General features: G+C 39.7%; 1 protein-coding gene across 2 annotated transcripts in view; it reads left to right on the top strand.

Annotated features, from left to right (window-relative positions):
- LOC306892099 (phospholipid-transporting ATPase ABCA1) overlaps positions 1-22763 on the top strand; it is a 105180-nt gene that overhangs the window by 23011 nt on the left and 59406 nt on the right. For both annotated transcript variants that reach the window (XM_079452910.1, XM_079452909.1), the window contains exons 3-13: positions 1636-1729; positions 1858-1999; positions 2087-2214; positions 4239-4366; positions 5381-5575; positions 8225-8308; positions 11223-11445; positions 14320-14459; positions 15080-15196; positions 18872-19069; positions 19434-19654. In XM_079452910.1, coding sequence (XP_079309036.1) covers positions 1636-1729; positions 1858-1999; positions 2087-2214; positions 4239-4366; positions 5381-5575; positions 8225-8308; positions 11223-11445; positions 14320-14459; positions 15080-15196; positions 18872-19069; positions 19434-19654 — 1670 coding nt within the window. The remainder of the gene's footprint in view (positions 1-1635; positions 1730-1857; positions 2000-2086; positions 2215-4238; positions 4367-5380; positions 5576-8224; positions 8309-11222; positions 11446-14319; positions 14460-15079; positions 15197-18871; positions 19070-19433; positions 19655-22763) is intronic.

Genomic DNA, 22763 nt, shown 5'->3' with positions numbered 1-22763 from the left:
AACTATTTAATAAAAGCAAAAAGCCACTTGGGGCCTAGCCTTAGTTGTTGTAATTTTACCACAGTTAGGATGGTGAATGAAATGTAAATATCATGTGGGAACTTTAAGAAACATTTCTTGGTTTTGTAAAGGTCAATTGGAACAAACAGTCCGTACACACATTTTACCATCTGATGTGATATATTATTCCCTCTCATTTTGCCTGCAGACTTCTACAGTATAAATAATGTAGCAGATAGAAAGGACTTTCCCATTCAGAGTCCAACAAACTGCAAAGTCTTTACACAACACGTTCGCACAAACATGCAGTACTACTGCGTCAAAGACCTCGTCTCATTTCCAACACATACACAGTCAAAATTATGTTTCTTCCATTAGTTTGACAGAAGTCTTCAGAATCAGTCATACTTCACAAAACATCAATGATCAATGAAAGTTTTGAATGTTTAGTTGATTCGTTACATTTAGCAAAGGAATATAATAAAGCATCTTACCTTTAAAGTCCCAGTGAAATAGAAAAGTTACAATGCGAATATTTTCATGAAATATTTTATTGTTTATCAATGTGGGTCATTCTCTTTCTAAAAATCCTGTGCTCAAATAATCTTTAGTTAAAATCTGAAAATGCCATTCTGTCCTCTATGGTGACTATTCACGTTAGACGGCTTGGGCGGAGCATTAGTTTAACCCCTCCCCTTCAACTGTCATGTCTGCTGCCGGTTCATTTTCATTTCAAAATGCAACGGCTGTTTTTAAACATCCAATCAAATCGCAGAGAAAGACGAAAGCCCCACCCACTATTGTTTTGTTGCTGTGTGTGAATGTGAGCAGTCTGCCAAGTTGTAAAGCCGAAAGTGAACGAATAACAAATGTATTTGCTTGGGAAAAAAGGAATCGACTCTGAATCACACGAACAAGTCGTCTGTCATTCTTATTTCAGTTCCAGGTCAGATTTGGAAATATACTATGATTGAAATAAAGATCCATAAAAGGGAAGGAAGGAGACGGCGAACATTTAACAAACTTTAATGAAATCAAATATACAATAACACAGAAGTAGTAGACCACAAGAACATCAATAGAAACTTATCAAATGTCCTGGCCCGGTCTTCTCTCGTCAACAGTCCTGCCTCTCGTCCTCTTAAGCTCACGATCTCCTCCGTGAGATATGCGGGACAGGTGTGGGCACAGCTGATTCCATCTATCACTCACGCCACCGGCCCCGCCTCACGGCTGTCGTCCCGCCTTCATCACCACAATGTTTTTATCTCACTTCACACTCCTTGGAAATATATTTTTGCAACGTTTTTGAATCATTATTGACTTTTGGTTACATCTCGTATACAAATTTAATAGCTTAAAACACCTCTATTTCTAATGCTTTTTTTAAAGCCAATATTTTGCTATTATCTTGAATGGCACGCTGTTGATTCTGTCTGATCCGATGTGTTGTCACGAATCTGGTTTCACTTCAACTCAAGATATTGTGTGTAGTGATAAAGAATAACTTGCCCAGGCTACTCCTCACATAAATGCTAACGCCAAAGTTATTAGGGTAACATTTGATGGGTGTTATTTTGTGTGGAACCTTGCCAAAGAATTGAAACATTAAATGTATATTCTCTGTCTCGTAAGGTCCGGTTGGTGGTGGAATTAGTTTGGCCTCTGTTTCTGTTCTTCATCCTTGTGTCGGTCAGATCCACCAATCAACCTGCTTACAAAAGCCAGTGTAAGTACAGTACAGCTCTACTGTACATTTCCAGCTGCTTCAAACACATATTTCATATTATGTTATCAAACTGTTATCGTGTTATATTATTATAACCAGTATTATTCATTTTCCATTTCACCTTTTAGGTCACTATCCCAATAAGCCCCTCCCCTCGGCAGGTGTGTTGCCATGGCTACAGGGCATGCTGTGTAACATACAGAACCCGTGTGTGGATCATCCCACGCCAGGTGAAGCCCCAGGACAGGTGAACAACTTCAACGACTCTGTGTAAGTGTCTAAATACAAAGGTTGAAATATTCGATATTCAAATATACCTTTTAAAACATCAAACATTTGTTTCTCGTGTTTGTTAAGACTCACAAAGGTTTTGATTGAGGTTCAGTCACTCCTGGCAGACCCCGTCCTCTTTGGAAGCCTCAAACTGCTGTCCGGAGATGTCCCCCAATTGGCTTCCATCCTGCAGAATGCCAATCCAAACAGAGGTAACTATATCAATCCGTGGAGATGTACTGTACAGTTTTTTTCTCTTTCTGAAAATAAAATCCCACGAAACACTTTATAAGGATAAAACTGTAATAATCATTATAATGTCAAAAGGGATGGTTCACCCAAAAATGACATTTCTGTGATCATTTACTCACCCTCAGATAGTTCCAAACCTGTAGAAAGTTATACAAGACATTTGGAAGAATGTTTGCAACCAAACACTTCTGGGGCACTATTGACTATAACCTAGGTGCCCCACATTTCTCAAAATATCCTATTTTGTATTCAACGTGACAAAGTATTTTATACAGGCTTGGAACTATCAGAAAACGATGACAGAATTAACATTTTGGTAAATACATTTACTTAAAAAGTAAATCTGGTGTACATTTTGAACGCAAGTAAATCAAAACTTAACAATTCAATAAAAATGTTTAAAACATTTGAAATGTCATATAACAATTGTAATTTATATAACAATCACATCTATGACAGCACAGGCCAATTTAGGCCCGTCAGATGGTGGGTATTTTTGTCAAGAACAGATTTAAACAAGCCCTCTACTTGTCTCCTTGATGGAAGACAATTATTTGACAGCATCTGTCGCCAAGGTGTCCATCAATTTACAGTAGATTCAAACACAGTTCATCCAATTATAATTTTGAATCAAATCTATCAGCGTGAATGTGAAGAAGTATAATTCAACTGATTGTTGAAGTCCTTTCTGCTAATTAAAGTTCATGCCCCGCTGTTTCTTCGCAACGTCCTCCTCCCAGACCCAACACAGACACACGCTCGCGTTCTTCAGGGTCGGCTGACAGCAGCGCCTGTGCAATTTACAGCCGCGTTTTGATTCGGAGGAGCAGGTCGTATATCTCTGCTTTGCTGTTTGTTGGGACCGTTTAGTCTAATGATATTCAGATTTGAGAGCAAGCTCATTTGCAAATAGGCTGAGGTGCGTCGTGTTGTCGGGACATGGCCACCGGTGAAGGCAGATTTGCATTCTGGGGTCTTGAACTTGTATTAAACGAGATTAAATTCATCAGGAGATCTAAGAGGAAGTAATTAACTCGCACCGCTGCCAGATACTCCGAAACGTGGGGTCGTCGCTCGGCCCAAAGAAGCGGCCAATCGGGGCGAGCCCGGAGTGCCGCCGCCAATCGGAGCGCCGGCAGCGTGAGGTGACACGACGGCTGGCAGCGATGATGAAAGCGTAAGGTGATGACTTCAATCTCTCTCAAACAGAGCTCAGCGTGTGTGGCCTGTTTAAGAGGATTGTTGATAAGATTCGGAGTGTAATGACGTGCCCCCGGTAATCAGTGCGGTGGTCTGATAGCAGTCACATCCGTCGTGCTCGGGGGTCCTAATTAGCGCTCCGGTGTCGCAGCTCTTTACATATTAGCCGGGTCAGGTTCTCTCTGTATTTGGATATCCACGCTGAGCCGTCCATTCATGTGAATAAAAACACCTCTCTCTGGGGGCAGTGCAACCTCCAACAGGCCGCGATATGCAAACACACAAGCTTTCATAGGCCTAATTGGCTTTCATGGTTCGGGTGTGTGTGGGATATTTGTAAGTGCACGAAGATGAAGCTGCGCACTTCATTATAGCCAAATGAGTGTTAAACCGGCTAACACGTGTTTAATAAGCCTTATCCTATCCTTCAATCACCACATCAGTTTATACAGAGACGCGGCGTACAGCAGCCGCCAACCGCGATTAAGTTCAGAACGTCTAAACAGATCTCACTGGAGAAATTTGTGTACGACTTCCTTGGATGTAAATCGTACAATCATGCTTTCTTTGTTAAAATATAAAATTAAAGTCGAGTCTACTCGTTCACCATGTAGTGACTGTTAGACAGTTCACTGTTAGAAGGAAGACTCATCAAAAATGAGATCCTGACCACTTTATATAATCCTATATGCTGACCAATGGGATTAAAAAATAGATTTTTTTGCAACATTAAAGGCTCGACTTCAATGTTCTCCGTTAATGTCTTTGTTTCTCGCTGTCTCAGGTCAATCCATTCCACTGCGCAGACTGCTAAGAAGCAATGAGACGTTTTCAGAATATCTGATGAACAGAATGTCCGTGCCAAACACAACAGCCGCAAACCTGATGGGGGTGAAGGTTCGACTCGGACAGGTACGTTGTGACGGAGAGACAGAAAGATGACACACTGCATTTCGGCATTGTGTGTTGAGTTAGGTTTAGGCAGGTTTAGTTAAAATGCTTTTAAAAGTGTGGTTTTGCAAGAGATGTTTGTCATTTGGCTTGCGTGGTTTTGCGCGGATAAGACCTGTGATTTCTAAAAGCACATTGATAGCAAAATGCCAAGCTTATGCGGTTTAAAACTAAACTCAAGACCCAACCAAGACTTATTAAGACCCCGAGCAGAAAGCTGCATTTTCTTGGGTCTCAAGTAAGTTTATGCCATTGGTCTCGCCGGTTTTGTTTTTTGCTTAAGGTCTTTTCTACACAAAGCCCTGAATATATGGGTAGCAGCCACAGCATCCAGAAAACATGTTGATATTAAAGAGAAAAAAAAGTTATTATGAAGCTGTATTTTCTAAATTGTATCGTAATATTAATAGTAATTCCACCAACTGAAAAGGTGTGGCGTATCGATCTTGGATTGGTCTCACATCGTCACATGAGACAAATTTGCAGGTCAAAGTTCACCAAACTTGACCTTTGAAACGCAGTGTAAGGGCGAAATGATATCGTGACATTGCGTTTCTGGTCTCCTGCATTTGCATGCAGATGGAAGTAAATGGAAAGAAAAGTCAAGGGTGACCGCAGAATGAATCTTTTCAGTTTATTTTAAATTATGGTAAATTTCCTGACCAGACACAGCGTGACCTCACAACAAGTTTTGGAGATGTTTTTTTCCACGGAAAAAAGTTATTGTCTTTTCTTTAGACGGTTTCATCAGACGCACTTGCATGACCCAAATATAACTTTCAGTTCTGTGTTTGGATATACAGAAATATAACAATTTATTTTCTAATTTGTATTCATATTTTATTGTACTATATTGAATTAAAACTACTCAACAGTTATTGATTGTTTGCCGAGATCTACCGGACGTTACGTTTTGGCCACATATTGTTTTTGCTGCTGAAACCGTCTATGGACCATTTTGCTCTCTTTCTCTAGATCCCTGCGCTCTCAGGTGGGGGTGATTTGCGCAACGTGCTCTGCAGCGCATCTGTTGACCGCATCCTGGAGTTTAATTCTGTCTATCAAAAAGAAGAGTTCAACAACGTCACATGTTCATTGACAGCCGATCAACTTCGCACAACCTCGCAGGTTTTCACGCAGAACCTCGACAACATGAAACTACTAACAGCTGTGAGTGAATGTCCCTCTTTTAAAAAAATACTCATCGATAAACTTAATTTTAGAGCAAGTCTGTTCAGTTTTTTTAATCCAGTCCAGGGAAGAAGATTTGTATTCACCGGAGCCGCATAATGTGGCAGAGATTTAAAGTCTCTGACTGGGTTTGGGATTTTATGACCTCATTTATTGGACACGGGTGAAAAGAGAAAATCAGCTCTCTCTCTCTCTCTCTCTCTCTGTCTCTCTCTCTCAAGAAACATGTGTTTTTGTCTGTGAATTATTTCACTTTTATCCTCTCGAGTGTCTGTTTTTCAAAGCTGATTTCTCAACAATACAGGATATTTTAGGGGCACAGGTTCAGTTTGAAAATGTATTTGTTGTTTTGAACTCCAAGACACTTGACCTGGTGACAGTACTGTTCTGTTTCCTTTCTGTAAATGCTATTTTTACTGTCTCGGAGAGAAAACACTTAGCAGCTCTGGTCAAATTAAAGCAAGAATTGAAGCTACAGTGTGGACAGGTCTAAGTAAAGCATTCTTATCCTCAGGGGAATGAGGTAAAGGGCCGGGAGCAGAGAGATTAAACTTGAGACCAAAATTGTGGGTACAGCCCATGGTAAAAATGCTGTCTTCATTTAGTCACCCTTAGGTTGTTCCAAACATGTATATATTTCCTTTTTCTGCAAAACACAAAGGGAGATATTTGTGAGAATGTCAGTAACCAAACAGATATCATCACCCATTGACTCCCATAGTATTTATTTTCCATACAATGGTAGTAAATGGGGGATTAAATCTGTTCGTTTTAATATTATCTCTTTGTGTCACGACCGGGAGGTGGGGGGTGCAAGGAGGAAGAACTCAATTGCAGGCAGCAGTTAGACAAGAAACAAGACTTCAATTACACGACAAAACCCTGGACTAATAATATAAACGGAAAATAAACACTTCCCTCGAGGGGATAAAACAAGGGAACAAGATAAACTATGACTTACAGGAATAGACAGGGACCAGACTAAATTCATACAAGGAGTACAGTCCAACAAGGTGGAAGAAACAGACGGGCGAAACAGGCAATTCATTGTCTCACAGTTATACTTAAACCGAATATTATTATTGAAAGAGAAAAGGAATTAATAATGTAACTCTTTTTTTGCCCACTCAGCGAAAGTTGCAAGAAAGCATTTGTAATCTAAGACAGCTTGTCTACATATTGGGTTTTATTATAGTGATAAAAACCAGTTATTCGTGTCTATCCGGTCATGAAATTGTCTATTTCAAATCATGCGTTGGTGGGTTTTTACACCTCTAATTGTTACTTTGCATTACCGTGTTACCTGCCATTATTCAATAAAAAAAGTCTTATCCAATGGTAAGTACCCAACTGGTATAAAAACCAGGGTTATTAATATCATGTTAATTCGACATGTGTGATAATATATCCACCTTTTCACTCCAATTTTAAGTGTGATTTGTTGTCTAACAAGGAGGAAACACAATATAAAGAAAATGAAAGAGACAACCTGGTCTCATAGGAAATACGTACCTCTGTGCACTTTTTGCAGCGCCACAAAATACGTACCATCACGTACATAAGCAGCCAGCTATCACAATTTCAAACAACGGTAATGTTAACAACATTATATTATATTGGGGTGTAATGATTTTGAAATGATGTCATATTTTGTGTACGTTTATCATTTTATACGCACATGTTAGACAAATTTATAGCCCTGCCCTTAAACCTAACGGTTCGTGTATAATACTAAATGAAACACAACACGTGACAGGAAGACACGGCTACGTATGCTGTTGATTCAAAATGTGAATTTTTCCAAGCGTTCCGAGGCCAAAGAACAGACTCAAAAGCAATCCCCTTCTCCGTCCACCATAAAATGCTGATTCAGACCCACTGCGGGCAGTTACAGAATTCAGAAAGTGTACAGACGTACGTATTTCCTATGAGACCAGGTTGCAATATTGTTACCGTGATTATTTGGTCACAATAACTGTGAAATGGAAATCTGATTTCTTGACAGCCCTGCCGAATAGAGACATAAAAAGACTTGACTGCGCTCTGCTATAGAATCACACGAACACATGACCAACCGTCGACCTTTTCTGTTTCGACATGGTTTACGGGGTTTAGGACGGATAAATCATTGGGAATTCAAGAATAAACCAGCGATTAACCTGTAAATGTATATTTTACTGTGAATTTAACACTGCGATGGTGCAGATGCCACCACGGAGATCGAGAGCAGAATAATTACAATAAAAAAGCCATTCGTATTTCAATCCTTTGTGCAGATACAGACACACACACAAACGTTTCTCTTCCTCCTCTTCCTGCCTCTATCTGAACCCCCATGTACTGTTAAAGTAATCATTATTAAGTGCGTGAAGGTCAGGCAGATAGATGCAGAGATAGCATCGGCTGAGGGGACAGTGAATGGGGTTTATTAAGGTTGTTTTAACTGCATGACATCCTGACTCAGAGAATAAGCTGGGAAAAATTAATGACCTTTATAGATTTAACTGCACTTAGCTTCACTTCAGTTATACGGTCTTAATCTTTGGCTCTGTGAAGCAGCGCCCGTGTAATACACTATTAAGCTCAGCAGAAATGGCTAATACTGAAAATGATTTCTTTCTGCTTCAGCTTCCATTAGCGGTGGGTCTGAACCAGTCCGAGGTGACCACACTTTTCCAAACCAGCGGTCACATCTCTCTGCTGATGGCTGGGGTGAGTTTCCTTCAGTCACCTAGAAATGTACTGGTTTTCTCAGATCTGAGGCACTTTTTACTAAAAGGGGTTCCATCTTTAAAGCATTTTTCTTGTTAGTCTTACAGTGAGAACAATGTTAGATTGACTGGCGTTAAAATACTAAGCGTTTTCTAGAAAATGTCAGGAAAATATGTTATTTACTAATATAGAAATAGTTTTAAACAAGCTGTTGTATTGATGGCCTGCATCAAGCTTAAAGCCGCAATGGCCTATATAACTCTCTATTGCCATCTCTGTATGAAACATAACATGACAGTTATCTTGTCTACTCGAGTCAAATGACATCCGACTGACATTTCCCGCAAGATCATACACACAGGTGAACTTATAAAATAATGATTCCAAACTTACAGCTTGTTTAATTTTTAATGAAAGATTGAACTTGTTTCAAAACCTCCTCATTATGCAAAGTGCCTTATATTATTCTTATTGTTTTCTGTTTTGCTTCTGGATATCTATTTGATCTAAAACAATTGTATTGTTATTGGTAAAACACACAGCTGTAGGGTAAAAATGATTTATTTAAAAAAAAGTATTTGTGGCAGTGATGTAATGTTTTGATACATCTTAGACTTGGTTAGTTTCCATGGTACTTAATCTTTCATCGGCGAATGTTTTGACGGTAATGAAGGAGAATATTTGTAACGTCAATGGATGTGTCAAATAATAAAGAAAAAATTGTAGAATGGAATTTTTACACATTATGAGCCATTTTGTGTTGACTTAATTAAATAAAGAGGCAACACGATGTTGAGTTAAAAGTAACACAAAATATTTTGTCCTAAACTAGACACTGAGATTGTGTTGTTTTTACACAAGTTCTACTGTCTGAAGCAGCTATATAAATAAAATGTTCTGCCAGTTTGCTCAAAACTAATGTACCATGTCATGTGGTATTGAGACATCAACAGCCATCTCCATTCATAATTTAAACATGGTTAATGTATAAATTATTGTTAATTCACACTACAACATAGTTTGTGTTTCCATCACGAAGGTGTTATTTTTATCTGTCATGCTCTGAAAAACATTTTGCGGTTCGGCATTAGGCGGCTTAGCCATCGGGTGAGCAGATGCAGCGCACAGATGGACTTACATTGCGTAGACCCCGTGAACTACACATGCCGCTCATTATTATTAATAGCATCACATGGTTATCTCTTCTGGGGTTGGCTGTTTAGGTGGTCCCTTGAAAGAAATGTTTATAATAAATTTGCTGTACATGGGCATGAGTGTTCGCCAGAAATTTAGCATGTGGTTTCGTAATAACGTTTGATTGTATTTTCTTTGTGTAAGGGGTAACCTTCTGTCCAAAAGAGAGGACAAATTAGTCGAATAAAGGGAATAATAAAAGTCAACTAACTCTTTGTCACGGTTTTGTTATGTTGTGCTTGTGTTCTAGTTTGCCAGTGTTCATTCATTCGTTTCCTTGGTTGTTAATTGCCCCACATCTGTTTCTGTTCTCCTCGATTACGTTCTCCCATGTATTTAAGCCCTGTGTCTTCTTGAGTTCATTGTGCGTTATTGTCTTTATGTTAACGTGTGTTTCTGTTTTATACTCCTGTGCAGCCGTCGATTAACCCACAGGCTTGCCTAAACTGCCGCCTAGGGGCCCCACCTTTTTAGGGGCATCTCATTGGCCAGCTTTTTTTATTTTAAACTTACCTCAGCGCAAACAAAAAAAAACCTTCTTGGCCCATAAGGAATAAAAAAGAAATAAGCCAGTGATTTGGATAGATACGACATTTGGGTCAACTGCTGGTGAGACCCGGACTCCCAAGAGCTAGACTCCACCTCGTCCCTCCGGCCCATCGGCTACAACTTGGCTCCTGCCTCCCTCATCTCCACCGTGACACATCATCTTATAAGCTCCACCAGACTCCCCGTATCTCCCGCTCCACCTTGGTCAGTCGTCGACCATTCGCCACCTCAGGACTCCAATCCTCCAGCTATGCCTCATTAACTCTGCCCCATGGCTCTGTCATGCTCCTTCTTCCCTCCGGCGCCATCTTTATCCTTGGTCGCTCTGATTCATCGCAAGTCTTCCAGATCCTCTCCTTCACCTCCATTGCCTGAGCTGCCGATTTGGCCTTGCCCCCCCCCGATCCTCGCTGTCACCTGGGCTCTCTGTCTGTTCATCTCCATCCTGGGCTCCTCCTCCAACGGCTCAGTCAATCAGCCCTTCTTCCGCCATGACCCCTCGCTCTGGCGACTCCACCGCCGTCCTGGCTGGTCTCTGGATCTCCATCAGGCTTCTTCTGCTCCAGGCCCATCCCTGGCTCCTCCCACCATCCTCACCACCCTGGCCCAACAGACTGGTATCTCCCCCTTAGTCTGCCCCTAGCCTATCCCTCGTCCACCACCTGAGCACCAGGCCTCCCTCCTCTGTTGGACATTGTCAGCACGAGGACGCACTGTCACGGTTTTGTAATGTTGTGTTATGGTTTAGTTCTGTGTTCTTGTTTGCCCGTGCTCATTCATTAGTGTCCTTTGTTGATAATTGCCTCACACCTGTTTCTGAGTCCCCATGTATTTAAGCGTAAAGTTCATTGTCCGGTATTGTCTTTATCTTATCATGTCTCTCTTTTTTTTACTCCTGTGGATTTATTAAACGGACCCTTTTTGGAATACTGCTCCTTGGTTGTGCGCTTACTACATTCGTGACACCCATAAACTGTGCATAGTTTGCATGGGCAAATAAATAGGCTTTTCAACTATTTAAAAGAAAGAGAAAATGCTTCCTACTGCATCGGAGTGTATTTATTATGTAAAAATGGCCACTTTGAAAAATCTGAACTAAAAGTTTTTGTTATTTTATTGTGGTTGAAATTAGATGAAGATTCTTATGTGATGTTTTATTTTTTCAACACAGATGTCTACTTTCCAGACGTCAGCACTGCTGAGTGTGGCATCTGCTTTAGACTTCCGGTCGAATTCGTTCGGCAGCTTCAGTTTGCTGATGTGTGGATCAGGCTTTAACTCGACGTCCAGCAACACCAGCAGATCGGTTGTTAGAACTGAGTCACTTAACTCAAACCAGCAAAACACCCGTGCTGCAACACCTGAGAACTCCAACGTGACCAACACGAACGGCAGTAAGAGACAATTCTGAATCAAATAACACAAATCATGAGAATTTGATGGGTTTGTATAACGTGTACTTCCGTGATATTACTTTACCTCGTCCATAAAGGTACATTTAAATCAGCTGAAAATACATGCTGTTATGGAATCAACAACTTGGTTTTAATAAAAGTTTACATTATGATGATCTGAGAAAGATATTTGGAATAATGCTTACTGTATAAACAAACAGATTTCAACGCCCATTGACTCCCAATGGTTTTGTTTGCCATCCTACATTCTTAAAAATATCTTTCTCCGTGTTCATCAGAACAAAGACATTTATACACATTTGGAAAAACTCGAAGTTCGGAAAATGATGACAGAGTTTTCATTTTTGGGTGAAGTATAACTTTAACCACAGACCTTATTTCAGGCAATTTAAAAGACTTTTGGGCGATGGAACCTGAAGTCCTAAAATGCTAACTCGCGTCCGGAGTTTGCACAGAAAATAACGTCATCTCAGAGTTACTGGATTCCAGTACTTCCATACACTCTATACACTTTCCCATACAAACAGTGCATACTGTAGTATTTGGGCATGGTTTGCCATAGTTTGGATGCAGGATGAGTCTCTAGTCCATCGCTTTACATCCAACAATAAAATACAATGACATTCATTATTTTTTACTTGAATTTATTATATTTTTGATGGGGACGTGCCGATCCCGGTATTGGTATCAGGCTTGGTACTAAGCTCACGTACTGGTAAAAATGATATGTCATACAGGAGCAATAATACAACAGTACTAATACAAAGTTACTAGTTTCAACAAAAACTAGACCACTACCTGTTGAGAGAAGAGAGAGGGTTAGTGTACATTTCTTTTTTTTTTCATTTGTCTGTCAAGTATTCACTGGGTTTTAAGTAGTTTTTTGAACGTTGTGAGAGTTGTGGTTGACCGGACCGAGTTAGGAAGAATGTTCCACCAGGAAGGAGTTGCGAAGGAGAATGAGCGGGAAAGCGATATACTGGCAGAACTTTGACAGGTAAGCTCGGCACGTACGCGATCCTATCATCAGCGTAGACCACAGATATTGCTGACGCGCTGCGTTTTGTTTGTTTGTTTACAGCGTCTGGCATGGTTTTTCCGAGCACTTCTGTGTGCTGAATATCAGGAGGATGGAGTTAATGAGTGACTCTGTTGGGGTGTTTTGTTAATTACCTTCTCTTTGAAACTCCAGTAAACAGGATTCGCTGTTTCCCCCGAACGCTGCCTGGCCCTGCTGTGGCTTTCTTTTCTTCTGACTAAACAAATAACAAAAAAAAACATGTTCCTTTCTCTTTTTAATGGCTTTCCGGCCCGTTCTCATGCCAAAGGGACTCTGCTATCTCTCTCTCGGAATTCTGGGATTGCACACAAACGTCTATGAGAATCCAGAAAGGGAATGTGTCCGTCAAGAGCCAATGAGGAGACATCTGTGACTCTCCAGTGGGAGTGCAGATGGTTGTGTTGTGTCATACAGATTGTGTGTTTGTGAATGCAATGTTTATAATGGGGTGTTTAATTACAGTACGCTCAGAAAAATAAAGGTGCTAAAAGGGTTCTCTGCAGAGATGCGATCATATTTCAGTCAGAGGCTTTGAAAAAGTTGTTTCTTACCGTTTTGACATGTAAAACCTCCTTCCAAAGGTACTCTGAATGTTAAAGGTTCTTTATGGAACCATTAAGCCCAACCTTTTAGGAACCTTTATTTTTTGTGGCGTAGAAGGTTTGGAAAAAGTTGGACAGTAAAGTGCATATGCCATTTGACGAAAACAGAAAGTTAAGCAAAACGACCTTAAACGTATATAATATTTTAAAAGTTTGATATAGTTTAAAACGGTACTTTGCCCTCAAAACTCTGTCATCATTTACTTAACACAAAGAAAGATATTTGGAAGTATGTCAGTACCCAACAGATCTAGTCTCCCATTGACTCCCATAGTATTTATATTCCATACTATGGCAGTATATGGGGGATGAGATCTGCTTGGTTTCTGACATTCTTCTAAATATCTTCCTTTGTGTTTTGCAGAACAAAGAAGTTTGGAGAAAGGGCACCTTAGATCACCACGTAAATACTGTGAAATATGGTAATGGTTCCTAAACCAAAGTACCACAGTTTTACTGATCTGATGCCATCGGTATACCAAAGCCATAGTACTTCTCACACTATTTGTCTCACTTACACTTTAAGGTCATTATTTAGCAATGAAATTCAGTGATGGATGTTTTGAATCTGTAATTGTATAAGTGTTTGTTTGTTGGAATGATTTTGTTATCTGTTCTTTGAGTAATGTCACATCGTGAAGCTTTGGGGAGAACTCATTTCATTACAGCACAATGCAGGTTATTCCCTTTGTGATCTGTCCTGATGTGGTTGTGCAGAAGAGTGAAGGTGGCGATTTATCTTCCCGTGATGCTTCTCCTTTATTCTGAATTTAATTTCAGAAGGTTGAGCTCCGCTCAGTTCGAGTCTATTCGAGGAAAAATGAATAAAACAATGTATTTACATTGACGCAATTATTACGCCACTGCAGACCCAAGAAATGTTTGTTCTGAAGGGTTCAGTCTGCTTTGTCATCTCTGCCAGGGCTAAACGTGTATTTTGTAAAATGGAAGATGTTTTAAATATGACACCATAGAGGCCATTGCGCCCGTAATATTGGAAAATAAACATCTCATCATAAGATGTAACTGACTGTGTTATGAATTTGTTATATAAGTGCAGGTAGCATAAGGTTAGAGTTAAGTTCTCAGTCCCAGTCTCTGAATCGAAGCCTAAATGTGAACCTGTGCTTCATTCTGGCTGTGATTCTTCTGCTCAACTGATTCTGTATCACCACTCTTCTGTGTTCACAGGTGATTTCTGTAAAAATCTGACGGACACACTGGAGAGTTCGTCCACCATGCGGCTGTTCTGGAGAACCTTCCGTCCTTTCCTTCAGGGAAAAATCCTTTATGCTCCTGACACAAATGTTACACGGAGAATAATTTCAGAGGTACACAAACACACAGAGAAACTTTTAAAAACATGGACCCTTTAAACCTGTATAAAGGGAATGACAAGGAGTAACGCAAATGAAAGTATACAAGAAATGCAAGATTGTATGAATACAGATGTTTGGACACCCCTAGAAATAAGAGGAGTAAATGTATGAAGATTAAAGGGAAAGTTCAACCAAAATGATTTCATCATTTACTCACCCTCAGATTAAAGGGGATTAAATGATAACAATGATTTTTGGGTGAACTGTACTTTCAGAAAGAAATGTCTAAAAACTACTCTGTGCTGCAGACACATTAGAGAAAATTCCTTGCTATTTTTGTGAGATTAATACGAAGAAGCTTCTCCCGAGCATCCAGAACACTCTGGAACATCAGTTACAGCAGCGTCCAAAAGGCCAGACAGAAACATTTTAAATATTGATCCATGATGAACTTTACAAAACATAAAATTTGTATACAGCCCAGCATACAGTGCCTCCCGAGGGCACCTGTTAGAAGCTGTAAGCATGTTTCATCCAGGACGAACACATCTCTGGTTTGAACGCATTGTGTTGTGTGGATGAGGAACGCTTTCTTTGGAATCCTCACGGCTCTCATGTCCTTCTTTCATCAGGCCAACCGTACGTTTGACGCTCTGGCTAAAGCGGGCGATCTGGCGGAGGCGTGGCTTCAAAACAAAGATGAGATCTGGGATTTCCTCAACAACAGCACGCAGATCAACACGCTGAGGGTGAGACTGCTTTTAAACCTTTAGGTGACCCTTACACAGAGCCAGTCGGGTGAGGATCCGGCCGGAAAGGGATAGTTCGTCCAAAAAAGATTATTCATTCGTTTTTCGACACACAAAAGAAGGTATTTGGAGAAATGTCTCAGTTGTTTTGTGTCCATACGATGGAAGTCAATGGGGGTCAATGTTGTCTGGTTACCAACATTCTGGATTCAAAATATCAAAGTTTTGTGCTGTGCAGAAGAAAACAGTTTGAAATGACCCAAGAATTTACATTTTTGGGTGAAATATCCCTTTATCCCCAGCAGTTAATATCCACTATGTCATGATGAGTTGGTTTATTCGCACACTGAAGGATACGCAGGGTTTTTTCTTCATTGTGATCATTATTGTTATGGATGACTCACCTCTCCTGAGAGTCAAAGCGAGTGTCTCTCACGCCCCTCATGAAGGAGTACTGACGCACAAGATCTTAAACCCGCCGTCTGACTCGCAGGTGTGTCTGAGAGAGTTTACGGCCCCTCCTCTGCGATGGGCCGCATGAAAGGAGAAGGTAATTATGGGTAAGTGCAGGATCATTTTCACCAACAGCAGGAAAGGGATTAACCAGCTGCACACCTTCAGACAATCCCTCTATCACTCCATTACCCTCTTCTCTCTCTCTCTCTCTCTCTCTCTCTCTATTACTTTAACGTCACTTTAAACAAGCTCAGATAGAGAGACGAATCAGGACAAGTGCGGATGGAGAAATGATCTGTGCATTGACTTTCTCGTTGCTCTGGGCATGACCTTTACATAGGACAGTTTCTCTTGGGCTTCGTGACTTATGCAGGCAGCATTTTAAGAGATCATAGTGATGCAAAGGTTGTTCCAAACAGTAGGCATGTGGTAACGTTCTAAAGTGCCTAGTTTTGGAAAAGGCATCCGAGAATGCGTTGCAATCGCTTAAGGAACAAATTAAAGGAATGTTCATAAAATGTTCTTTGGTTCCATAAAAAACATTTAACATCTGAAGAACCTTTGTGGCGAAAAAAGGTTCTTCGGATTATAAAAAGTTAAGAAAGAGATGGTTCTATGCAGAACCAAAAATTGAAATTATTAACAAAACAATTTCTAAACTATAATAGCTTGTTTTTTAGTGAACGCTCTATTCTTATGCTTATTAGAATGTTGTGTTGTACAGTAACCTAAGCAATTTATTTGTCAAAATATGTATTTTGTGTGCTCTGCCTGAGGAGAACTGCTTACATACAGCGTTCCAAATCTCTCCGTGTCTGAAATAAGTCATTTAAAAACGACCTTTTTATTCTGAAGCGGGAGATTTTAGAGGTCTACTCTCCACCTCCATATTCTTGTGATAAAAACTATTCAATCGGCCTGAAGTGAACTTTTCCTTAACTATTTCCTATAATACTTTATACTGTTTTGTTTAACAGAGCTCGATCTTGAAATGTCAGCCCCGTTACTGTGATTTTTATTGTACTACTGTACAGTGAACGATGTATCGAAGTGGATGTTTGTAAAAATATCAGTATTAAAATCTCTCCCTAGGTATCCGATTTTACTCTAGTTTATCAAAGTCAAATTCAACTGTAAAATTGTCAACCCTATTACCACGAATCTCTACATATCAACACATAACATGAAAATTGAAGACGTGTTCATTTAGATTCAGATGGCACGGTTCGGTTTAATAACCCTTCAAACAGACTACGCGAATAAATTGTTTCGAACGCATCCACTCCAATGAATGACACGTTTCATTCTAGTTTGCCTTAGAAGGTCTGTGGGAAGTACTGTACTGCTGCTGTCTCACTCTTTTTGTGTGCCATAGAGTCAAATAATCATTAAAACTGTTTAGTTGTCTCTCAGCATCTATTGTCTAAAAGCTTAATGAATTACATTTCTACCGCCATGTGGTTTGGCACAATTATTTAGACATAATGGCTGTAATATTTTATTTTGTATTCCATTAGCATCAATACCCTAATGTATTCATTTAATATGTCTTTAATGAAAAACTGTTATACCATTAATATTTTACAAGCAAGGCTTTGTGTTTTGGAGGGGAACGGTGTCATTGGTCCTAAATTAGTGATCTCAAGTACACATGTATATAATATAAAGTGCAGGTATAAATTGTAGTTTTTCCATCTGTCTTTCTGCATTTCTTTCTTTCTACCTGTCTGACCGTCTGTCCGAGTTTTTGAATTCCCGACTAAAGGGCAAGTCTTGAGCTCGGCACATTCGATCATTCTATAATCAGTTCCTTCAGGGCTTGTGCCGTCTTTGCAGGTTTGTGCTAAACAGGTTTGGGAGGTTTTAATAAACCTTTAATCATGACTTTAATGATCATAATGGCTCGGTTTTATATTAGTGTGGTACACGGATCATCAAGATGCACACGTTTACACACGTTTGAAAGCAATCTTCTTAAAGCCCTGAAATCATTTTAACATGAATATGAATCCATCTAGATGCGTAGATGTCTGTTTATCTGTGTCTGTTTAGTTTTGTAGGAAGCCATGTGTGTTTGTTGAGTGTGTAGATGTTTTGTGTGTATTTAAATAGACATGTGCATGTGTGTGTATTGTTGGTTTGTAGTATGTGTGCGTGTGCGTTTTTGCAATCACGTGCATTTATGTGTGTTTGCTGGGTTTTTAGTTGTTTTGTTATGTATGTCCATGTTTATTTGTATGTTTGTAGTCATGCGCATTTATGTACATTGTTGGTTTGAATGGTGGTTTGTGTGTTTATGTGTTTACTATACGTGTGTTGGTATTCTCACATATGCTTGTGTGCGTGGGAGTGTGTTTTAATGTTTGTGTTTACATGTGCGAGTGTTCTTATGTATGCTTGCTTCTCCTGTTTGTGTTTGTGTGTGTCGGTATTCTCATGTGTGTGCGTGAATGCTTGTGCACTCCAGTGTGCATTGACATCCGCTTTATCCTGGCAGGTTAGGACAGGGAATGATAAAGGAGAGGGTGGAACTACAATTTATGACAAAAACGTGTGAGTGCGCGTATGTGTGTTTGAGAGAGAGAGGGCAGTATAGAAAGGGTGCAATGCTTGATTTTAGGTAGTTGAAGAGCAACAGTGCCACCTAGCTTGGAGAGAGAGAGAGAGAGAGAGAGAGAGATGGGATACTACATCATTCCATGGTTCTGCTGCATTGCTTTTTGTGGGAAATATACTCAGTAAAGGTTTCCTCTTGAATTACAAAACCGTATTACCTGTTTGTGATAGGTGCGCCAAAAGTAACATAACTTTAATAACAAGTCAATACTCGATAAAATAATTGTTACCGGCCATACCACAGTTTTCACTTAGAGTTCAATTTCCAGGTTCTGTCGGACTGGCAGCCGTTTCTAAATAGATCTGTCTGGATAATATTAACAAAAATGAAGGAAATTTCGTTGTTGGCTTAATTTCTTTTATTACTGACTGTTGACTTAAGTCATTACTGGGAAAATCCCGATGCTGTGTTTACTCGCTACATTCTATTGTTGTAATTTAATTAGTTGTTATTTATTATGCTGTTTGTAAATAGTGGAGTGTTTATTAGCATATTCATTTTCTCGGAGTTGAAATAATATTATTGGTATTATTACAATCTGAAATGTTAATATTGTGACAGCTGATTTGTTGCATAAATCTGTGTGTGCTCTGTTTTCCAAGGTTCTTTTGAAGAACCCTGTGTCTGCAGCAGCTCTCGACCAATGGCTGAAGGGAAACGGGCTCTCCACAGCGCTAATCTCCAACTTCCTGTTTAACGGTCCAGAGTCGGAGCGTCCTCCAGGAATGGCACCGTTTGATTGGAGGGCCGTCTTCAAATCCATCACCCAGGTGGCAGAACAGATCACTCAGATTTTGGAGGTTTGTCTTTCTCTACATGTCAGCAGACATTGTGTTTTTTATCTTTTATTCATCCAGACACTTACTGTAATGTGAGGTTACTTCTAGTAGACAGATGCTGAAAAAATACACCTTTGTTCAGTGGTTCTTTAGGATTCAGTGTAAATGGAGAATCATGTTTTCTTCATTTTCTCACTCCTTCCTTTAGTCCATCCGTCTTTTCAGTCTTATTCTGTTTCTCAGCACTCGAGCTGACAGTCCTGCTTCACAGCTGATTCTCTGTTCCTCCTGCTGCTTCTCTTCACCCAACACTACATGAACCGGCTTCTTTAATGTCAGATTCAGATGGAACCGAGGAGCTGAACATTGTGTGTGTGTGTTTCAGTGTTTTGAACTGGATAAGTTTGAAGGTGTCAGCAGCGAGCCTCTGCTGGTCGAACGTGCTCTGAAACTCTTGGAACAGGACAGATACTGGGCTGGTGTGGTTTTTACGGATCTCTACGACAACGGTAATGACCCCAGTGACCCCCGGCCACCGACGCACATTAAATACAAGATCCGTATGGACATTGAGGACACAGAGAGGACCGACAAAATCAAGGAGAGGTTAGAACAGACCACCACAGTAAACACCAACATACAATTGCAACACAATCAACGTATAACCACATTAAAACACCATACACAACACCTCCAACATAAAAACATCAAGACTAAAGGCTAACCTATAAAACATCACATTTCCGTCCTATAATATATAAACACCAATATTCAAAACACCAGCATATACATCTCCAACATGCGAACATGTGAACACCAAAATACAACGTTAACATACCAGCAAATAAACACAGCATCTAGACACCGGTAAATAAAACACAACGTCTTCACCATGCAACTTATAGACACACCATCATCCAACCAGCATATACGATATAACACCTCAACTCTCCGGCATATAAACACTAAAACACAGTATACACCATAACATATTCACCATTGAAACATATATAAACACCAAAACACAACATCAATACATTTGCAAATAATACAATAAAAAATAATTCCACCTTCACGTGCCTAAACACCAATACACACCATCAGCACTACAGCATGGAAAACTAAAACATAACAGCATATGCAACATAACACTTAAACTCTTGGGTATATAAACACTAAACGCAAGCATCCACCAAAAGCATAACTTTTTCACAATTCAAACATCTAAAAACCAAAACACAACACACTTGCAAATAAAAAACAACAATTCCACCTTCACACATCTAAACACCAATACACACCATCACCACATCTGCATAGAACACTGAGACACAACACTAACAAAGCAGCGTATAACACACAACATATAACAAATGCCACAATATCCACACAACATCTCCACTCATTGACATGAAGTATAAACACAATTAAAGGAAACTCCTAAGAACTAATAAAACTGCTATTTACTCACATGAAAGATAAAACCTTTGTAGACTAGTTTGTAGCAATCTGTCTGTTGATCATCTTGGACTTGTTTGCGCTTTTTATCCATTTAGAATACTGCTGTAGGCTTTCAGTAATCATGGCCCTAAACAACTGCTGCCGGCGAGTGGTCTACCAGTGTTGAAGTCTTGAGGGGAAGCTCTTCTGAAGTGCTGCTACAGATCAGTGATCTCAGCATATTTGTAGTGTTACTGACTGCTGAGTTGCTTCCAGCAACCTTAGATCTAGTCTTTGATTGCTCTTCATTAGACATCCACGTACTCGATGTTAAGACTCAAAGACCACAGCCTTCTGAAGGATATCAGTCTTCTGCACAAAGATCATAAGGATCATCTAAAGGCTAAGTCTCACTGATCAAACAAACGGCAACAAACGCACCGTTGACATTTGTTGGATCAATGTCAAAGAGAATTTGGAGTGTTGGTGTTTGTAGGCATTCAGTGGTGTTGAGATGTGTTGGTGTTAGTTGGATCAGTGTGAATCTACCTTAAGAATGGAAAATTCTGGTCCATGCTCACTTTTTACCTGTGTAAAGTATTCAGCTGGGTTATTGGTGGAGGTAATGAGCACAATTGCGCACTGGGAGCTCCTTTAGGGTGTACGTGTTCAGCTAGGCTGAGCTGATGGGCAGTTAAGGTACCTTTTATGTGATGCACTTTGCTGGACTGAGACATTGTGGTGTTAAAGAAAGACATCGCTATTCCACTGAGAACCTACTACTACAAAAGCATAGCACAAATCATAAAGGAAAATCGTAACAATGGCAAGTAAATAGTCAAGAATTTACGAAGCCTTACGAAGACAAATCGTAAAAATACAAATAACATTATGTGTGATGAGAGGCATCTTATGGCCTTAAATTATTGCTATCTGACTGAAGGTGTTCAGGTGTTCGGGCAATGACATTTTTTAATTCTACTTACAGTATGTTATAGTTTTTATATTGTAGGTTCTGAAGAATGCTGTGAGAGGATGAGGCCAGTCTTTATACTGCGCTGGAAGGTCTTATCCTCAGCAAGCTGTGACATCTTTGCTGTTGTATTCCCTAGTTTTAGACTCACTTGACCATAACAACTATTTCTATCAGGTCTTAGTTTGCCCTCTTCCATTTTAGTTAAAATATCTGCTGTTGGCTGAAAAGAATATTTTTAGTTTTTGTAATTTAGTAATTTTTGTTATTATTGTTATTAGGTTACAAAAAATATTTCAGTCCAAAATGTTGGTGCTGCATGGCAATAAAGTGAAATCTAATTTCTAGAAAAGAAAAACAGAAGCATTATAATGAGTATATAATTGCATTAAAGTTTAGCTTCCACCTCTGAATCCTGATCAACTGTAGGATCCACATATAGTTATAGTTGCTGGTTCGTCGAAAGATGAAAGAACAGCTGTTTAAACAATATTAGACCAGTGGTTCTCAACCTTTTTCATTTCAAGGTACACCCATTGTCCACAACATAAGTAAAGGCACCGACTCACAATTTCTAATCATTTTTGGCAGCTTGGTGCATTTGTAACTCATGCATTTTCGATATAAAAACTCAGAGAAGTAGCTTTTTATTTATGAGATTTTTAGTCCTATTAGTCTTTTTCAATGCGTGTTGTCTTATTTAAAATTACTGTATTTGAAGTCATCTTGAGTCCTCCTTGGAAGGCAAAGCCGGAAGTTCGCTGCGCATTGGTTCCCTCGACTGGAAGCCTATGCATTTTTCCCATAGACTTTTGGAAGATCGCTTTTATGATGTTTACTCGTTTTGTCGATCAAGATAATCTCTACAAATGAACACAACATTTGTTGCTTTTGAAGCCTAAATACAATCTCCAGAAGTAAAAAGCTAACATGAGACCAAACAGACTACTCTACGGTCGCTCGATATCAACGCCACCACCACTTAGCCTCCGACAACTTCTCCAGCGTGTTCCCTGGTAAACAATTACTGAGTGAATTTGACTTGTTAGCAACCACTGTTTTTAAGACACAATAAAGCTTTTAAAATCACAATATTGTCACTGGTGTGTTTTATGTCATAGAACAAATTGTGAATTTTTTTTACCGATTTTGTTAACCACAGATCTTATTTTAGCTGCTTTACCAAAACCTGTTTACCACCCCAAAGACTTTGGGGCAATGAAACCGGAAGTGCTAAAATGCTAAATTCTCAGAGGTTCTCTATCGTCGTCATGGCCGAAAAATTGTGGTCTTAGTACACCA

The sequence above is a fragment of the Barbatula barbatula genome (assembly GCF_947034865.1).
Source record: "Barbatula barbatula genome assembly, chromosome: 1".
Classification (NCBI taxonomy): Eukaryota; Metazoa; Chordata; class Actinopteri; order Cypriniformes; family Nemacheilidae; genus Barbatula; species Barbatula barbatula.
This window is presented reverse-complemented; position numbering and strand designations above follow the sequence as displayed.